The sequence below is a fragment of the Chinchilla lanigera genome, unplaced genomic scaffold (assembly GCF_000276665.1).
Source record: "Chinchilla lanigera isolate Chin_1 unplaced genomic scaffold, ChiLan1.0 scaffold00067, whole genome shotgun sequence".
Lineage (NCBI taxonomy): Eukaryota > Metazoa > Chordata > Mammalia > Rodentia > Chinchillidae > Chinchilla > Chinchilla lanigera.
This window is the reverse complement of record NW_004955468.1, coordinates 10,705,941-10,713,092: the sequence shown is the minus strand read 5'-3', so window position 1 is coordinate 10,713,092 and position 7,152 is coordinate 10,705,941. Positions and strand designations below refer to the sequence as shown.

At 35.6% G+C, this 7,152-nt stretch overlaps 1 protein-coding gene across 1 annotated transcript; it reads left to right on the top strand.

Moving 5' to 3' along the window:
* Positions 1 to 5,927: 5,927 nt before the first annotated feature.
* On the top strand, positions 5,928 to 6,872 carry LOC102029168 (olfactory receptor 6N2-like). The gene has a single exon (XM_005400319.1). It carries the CDS (start codon positions 5,928 to 5,930, stop codon positions 6,870 to 6,872), a length of 945 nt encoding a protein of 314 aa, XP_005400376.1.
* The last annotated feature ends 280 nt before the right edge of the window (positions 6,873 to 7,152 follow it).

The window sequence follows — 7,152 nt, the reverse complement described above, 5'->3', positions numbered from 1 at the left end:
AGCCGTTGATATTTTCCTACTAATCTATCCATAACTCTGCAATGTTTGTATTGCTCCTATCTTATTTCTTAAATGGATGCGTGTCTATCATTATATGTTTCCTACAACAACCGTTGAGAAAAGTTAATGAATATTCAATAGGTCACTCATGTATAGCTCTATTTATTTTCTTCAGAAGCCACTTTGAAGATACCAAAGTATAGTACAACAACTATTGATAATCTCCTACCTCTATTGTCTGTAACTCACTATTATTGGTCTATTTGTTTTCCTAAGAAACTATCTTGTAGATAACAATATGTAAAACAATAACCATCGATAATTTCCTACCACTTTGTCTGTAATTTGGTAAGCCCCTCCATTATTATGTTATCCTTCTTTTACTATTTAAAATTAAAAAAGAAAAAGAATTAGTGTGTAATCGCATTCATTAAGATATATGTGAGATATATATATATGTAAAATTCTCACACCAAATATTGTACTCTTAACATAAATCCAGTAGTTTTTATGAAGTGATTATGATTGAATTTGATTTATCAGGAATATAAGGTTGATTCAAATATTTAATAACAAATAATGTATTTTATCACACTAACATATTAGAAGGAAAATATATAGTTAATTTGATATGGGAACAAGAAGGCATTCAATAAGGATTCATAATTTAAAAATAAGAAAGTTAAATTACAAATAGAAAGAAACTTATTCTGATAAAGAGTATCCTCTAATCATGTCAGACATCAGAGAGAAGTTCAAAAAATACTTCCTTTAAGATCAAGAACATCATAAAATCAGTGGTAAATACAACTTACATAAAATATTTTTCAGAAAAGACTGGCTAGTATGGCAAATAAGTGAAAAGAGTACAGAATTTAAAAGTATAAATATTGAAAAGAACAATAAAATACATTATTTACAGATGGTGTTATTTCTGTTGAATTATAGATAACCACAAATAAATTATTGGATTAACAGTGATGAAGCAATGCAAATCAGTAGGTAATAAAGGAAGTTAACTGCACAATTTCAAAGCAATCACAATCAGAAAATGTAATTAAGAGATTATGTTTATTATCTATCATCTATCTGATTATCTATCTGACTTAACAGGAGATGTTCAAGACTTTTTTGGAAATTCTTATAAATTTCTGTTTAATATTATTATATAAAATGTATAAATGGTGAGACAGATCACACTCATACATGAGGAAATAAATATCAGAAAACCAGCTCATTTCTCTAAATAGGGTTATTGATGAAATAAAGCCTGATAGAAAATTCTAAGGGTGGTATTAATGGAAATTTGGTAATCTTTTACTGAAATCTAACATATTCATTATACTCAAGAAGGAAAAAATGTGGTATATTGTGGTGATGGGGGTTTCCACCACCTATCAAATGACTGACATAAAATAATTTTAGTTATACTTAGTGGCGAGGGTGACAGCATTTTTTTTTAATTTTAAAAATGAAAAGAGGACAACATTAAGAGACAGACAACCTCTCACAAAATAGCAAAAGAACAGTACAAACAATACAGAGTTACAAAGTGGTAGGAAATTAACAATGCTTGTTGTATTACATATTGGTATCTTCAAAGTGGTTTCTCATGAAAACAGATAGAGACATGCAATATTGATCAATCAAGGACTCATTGACAGTTTCTTTCAGCAAAGAAATAGAAGACAGTAGAACAACGTTAACTACTGTGTATATACATACGTACAAAATTTCTCCTTCTTTCCTTTCTCTTTTCCCACATCCCAGTTGCCCTTTGCCCTTGAGCATTTTCCTATCATTTCACAATGTCTATCATACCTCTGAGTTTAAATTAACTCTTTCAGATTTTACACTAGTGAAACAATGCGGTGCTTGCACATGCAGGTCTGATTTATTTCACTTATGAGTAGGGTCTCTAGTTGTGACCTTTTACCTATAAAACCTTCGAGTTTATCTTTCTTTATAGCTGAGTAATATTCCATTATATAAAAGTACCACAATTTTCTTATCCAGTCCTCGGTGGATGGACATTTGGGTTGCTTCCACAATTTAGCAATTACAAATTGTGCTGCTATGAACATAGGTGCACATATATCTCTGTGATATGGTGTTTTTAGATCTTGTGGGAAAATACCCAGCAGAGGGATAGCTGGGTTGAGTGGGACCTCTAGACCTAGTTTTCTTTTTTTATTTTTTTTGGTTTTTCTCCGGTACCGGAAACCGAACTCACGACCTTGCACTTGCCAGGTAGGCGCTTTGCCGCTGAGCTAAATCCCCAGCCCCTTAGACCTAGTTTTCTGAGGAATCTCCAAACTATTTCCACAGTGGTTTCACCAGTCTGCATTCCCACCAGCGGTGGAGAAGGGTTCCTATTTGTCCACAACTTCACCAGCATTTGTTATTGGTTGATTTCTTAAAGCTAGCCATTCTTACTGGGGTACGGTGGATAATGGGGTAAGGTGGATGCATTTGAACAAATTATGAACTGAACGTTGGTTTGTATGGCAAAACACTATTTTGATTCTGAAACATTTTTAATAGCCTTTCAAAAAAAGGACCAAATGCACCATGTGTGAGGGTGTCAAATCCATATAAAAATTTTAAGGTACACAGAGATTAAATTCCTGAGCAAGAGCTTATAGTTTATTTTTTTAAAAAACTCAATAGTAAGGTTAGTTTAAAAGAATGACAGAAGCATTTTAGTTTTCTCAAGATCATTAGAAAGTTGATCAGAAGGGAGAAAGCAAAGACGTAAATCTGTTTAGAAAATGAAAACTATTTTGAATATTTATCATTTAAATAAAGACTGAACTATTTTCTAAAAATACCTCTGAAGTGATTAACCACAGGTACATTTCTGAGCCATTCTTAACCTTTCATGCTCAACATGTTTTATAGTAGCCTAAGGTGTACTAAAATGATATTTTACAGCTCATGATAAACATAAAACTTTACATTTTATATTCATATAAAATTAGGAGCAAGATTTTCCTAAATGTTTTGCTTTGAATACATGGAAACAAGATAGATGAATTCTGTGGGTAGGACAGACTGCTAAGCAGAGACAGCACTGACCTTATCATTTCAATATGGTCAGTATGCATAACTGTCCAGGTTAAAGTATCTTATATAGTTATATTATATGCCTCTGCTATTAACAATGATCAAGAAAAGTACAAAACTTTCTAAAAAGACTGAATGTACTTAAAATTTTTCTTTCTATTTTAAAGAGAGTAAAAGTAATTTAAAAATTAGAAACAATACAGAATTTCAAAAACACAAGATGATACATGAATTCAACAATGATTGTTATATTGCCATATTGTTGTCTGCAAAGTAGTTGTTCAGATTACCAGATATAAGCATACAAAATTGGTAAAAAAAAATTAAGCATTAACTGTTCCTTTCAATAAGAAGGGTAAACTTTTCTTTCAAGTTTACTTTATTTTGCAAGATGAGCACATTACAAGGTTCCACAAGCATATATTTAACAAGTACATTGAAGCCCAAAGAAGAGAAAATTAAACAAGAATATGTATCATCTCTTTATGTACATATGATTTTTGGATGGTTGAATACTTTCTGGCAAAGAGAAACCTTTTTAAGAATCACGTCAAATGGGATGTTTCTCAAAACCGTAGTATGAGAGAAACTTCACTCAAAATAAACCATATGTGTGTTTATGAATATGAATATCTGCATGCAGTGGGGCTGCTAAACTGCAACCCTGGATCCAGGTCTGGCTTATGGACCACATAGGAGCTTCAGTCTAGGTCTGAGGAGATACAATATAATTTAGGTGTTAATCTATTTAATATGCACAAATTTTATCTTTTTATTGTGCTAGTTAAAATGTTTAATTTAAATAAAAATATTAAAAAATAAAATATCTGCCTTCTGTTTCTACAAACGAAGTTCTATCAGAACACAGCCACATCCATTCTTTACCTACTGTCGGTGGCCACACTTGTGCTACAGGGCACAGCTGGACACTTGTGACAGAGACAGTAGGTCTTGCAAAGTACAGAATATTTGCTGTTTTGTTATTTCAGAAAAATTTGCCCACTCTGGTTCTAAAGTAGTTCCATAGTATTGTGTACTATAGGCTGGTTAGGAATAATTGGAACAATGAATGAATGATAGTGGATACTGTGAAAATAGGGTGGCAGGAGGAATGTAAAGATGAGAATGGTCAGCACAGAACTGAAGATGGTGCTCTTGTGGATTATGTTCATGGGGCAAAGAAGTTAGCAGTGATGGATGAGAAATCTTGCAAGGAGAATTTTTAAGAAGATGATCTCTATTTCTGGGATGTCCAATGTGCTATTCTCTATATGCATACTCATGAATATGCGAATTGCATTGTCTTTTTTTTTGTACTGGAAACCAGGGTCACTTTACCACTGAGCTTCATCTATATCTACTTCTATTTTTCTTATTTTGAGACAGGGTCTCACTAAGTTCGCCTAGATAGCCTGGAACTTGTGATCCTTCCTCAGTCCTGATGGTACTGGGATTAAAAAATGAGTTGCATTGTCACTTTAAAAGGTGACCCTGATAATTGCAAAATTTCTAGTGGTCCCTAGGGTCATCTAGGGGAGACAATGTCCCTAGGGTTAAATTCAAGAACGCCAAAGCAAAGTGTAAAATTGAGCAAAATTGTTTGCAAAGAACATTAGCTGTTTCATTTCCCTCTCCCCAGATTCCTGCCCCAGAGGGCCCCATACCGAGAGCTAATCTTAACAACTCCAGGGAACATGTATAAAGGAGCCCCTGACAGACACACATTTCCAGAAACAAAATATAGCTAGAAAGCTGTCTTTGGAAGAAAGAATGCCATGTAGGATGCAACAAGGTTCACTGCTATCAGAGTCAGGTAATGGACAGGCGTGGTAAGGGAGAGAAGGGAACTAGGACATGTCCTGGAGCTTTCCTGAATGAGCTCAATTAGGGTACACAAATAAAAATGTCAGTCATTTGATGTAGAGCATCAAGGCTCACCTGGCAGATGTTTTTCAACAACTTTCAAAGAGCCTTATAAGGAGCTTTGAAAACACCTACTTAAACTTTTCATTTTAAAGAAGAGGAAGTTGAGGTACAGAGTATAGAAATAATGAGTCGCAATGTTCATTTTGAGGTTAGGGTCAAAACAAATTTACAAAGCCAGTTCCAATAGACTGCTTTGTTATGCTATAGTACTTCCTGATCTACCAAAGAATAGACCTTACCTCATTCTTTTTCTCCTCTAACGAAACCTATTAGAATTACGGATGCATGACTCCTTTGGGGGCCCTTATAAAAACTGTACCCTATCTGGTTATTAATTACTCATCCAATTCTACAGTTTGAGCTTTGACGTATGGTACCAGAATACCTGGAATTCTCTCTTCCTTGTCTCTTCCTGTTTCGGCCAATAACAAGAATATTGCTGCATTCCAGAGAGAATCATTGAAGGAATACTAGAAGTCATTTTCTAGAGAGTACATGTCTCATTCTAACAGTTCCGTATAGCTGTTTTGTGTTTTTTTTTTAATAAGAATACATAGTATGGGTTGATATTTTAAGGTGTCATGTAGTATTTCATTTGGAAATGTAGATTGAGCAATAGAATTTTCCTGACTTAGGATTCCTGTCAGGGAATGTGAGAGAAAATCCCAAGGCATAAAACTCTGGTACAACACAGTAAAACAAGTTCGTCTTTGTGAAGCAAGGAATATGCAATCCTCTACAACTCTGTGAAAGCATTACTGAGCATATCTTTTCTGACTCTGACTATTCAGTTCCTCTTTTGCAGTGTGGTCGAGTTTGATTTGGTAATCGTACACCTGTTTCTGATTGTGTGTTCTTTTCTTTGGACTTTTCAGAAATTTCTAAAGAATCTTGAAGTTATTTTTCTGCGTTCTTTTCCACTTGCTCCTGGAATCATGGATCATGTCAACTACACCTGGATTCAGACTTTCGTCCTTTCTGGCTTCACTACCTCTGAGACCTTGCAACCTCTTGCCTTCTTGGGGACTCTGTGTGTCTATTTCTTCACCCTTGCAGGAAACTTGTTCATCATTGTCCTGGTTAAGACAGATTCTGGGCTCACCACACCCATGTATTTCTTTATCAGTGTCCTGTCCTTCCTGGAGCTCTGGTACGTCAGCACCACTGTACCCACACTGCTGCACACCTTGCTGCATGGGCGTTCACCCATCTCATCAGCCATGTGCTTCACACAGCTGTATGTATTCCATTCATTGGGCATGACTGAGTGCTTCCTGTTGTGTGTCATGGCACTGGACCGTTACCTTGCCATCTGCCGCCCACTCCACTATCATGCAATCATGAACAGACAGGTACAGCAATGGTTAGCAGCTGCAGCTTGGTTGGTTGGCTTCTTATCTGCACTTGTGCCAGCCAGCCTCACTGCCACTCTGCCCTACTGCTTGAAACAAGTAGCCCATTATTTCTGTGACCTGGCACCTCTAATGCGGTTGGCCTGTGTTGATACAGGCTGGCATGCTCAGGTCTATATTGTGGTGATTGGCTTGATCAACACCTGCAATCTTCTTATCGTTTTAGGGCTCTATGGAGGCATCTTGAAAACTGTGCTAAAACTGCCATCAGCTGCCAGTCGTGTGAAGGCTTTCTCTACCTGTTCCTCTCATGTAACTGTAGTAATGCTATTCTTTGGCTCTGCTTTCATTGTGTATGTGGGGCCACCTGAGGTGCGTGCTGAGGGCAGAGACAAGTTTTTATCCTTGGTGTACACTTTTCTTACTCCTTTTCTCAACCCAATTATTTACACCCTTCGCAACAGGGAGGTAAAAGAGGCTGTTAAAAGGACCCCCCAAAAGTTTAGGAGTATGCTTCGAAAACCCTGAGATTGTGCGCTTTCACGGCCTATCTACTTGGTAATTGTAGAATCCAAGTCATTACTAAAGAAAACCATGTTATTAATCAATTGATCAAACCATATGTGAAATATAAAACTAAAATGGACTGATTTGTGGATTAGAAGAAGTTGAATGATATAGAGGGAAAAGAAATATCAACCCTGAACATTACTAATATAGGAGAAAGAACATATAATTTAAGAAAAACAACATAAAAAATAAAATGATGTACAATTATTTAGGTAGACTTAAAACTTGGAGAGTGATT

Coding starts and splice junctions, on each gene's coding strand:
- LOC102029168 (XM_005400319.1), top strand. CDS start 5,928: ATGGATCATGTCAACTACACCTGGATTCAGACTTTCGTCCTTTCTGGC.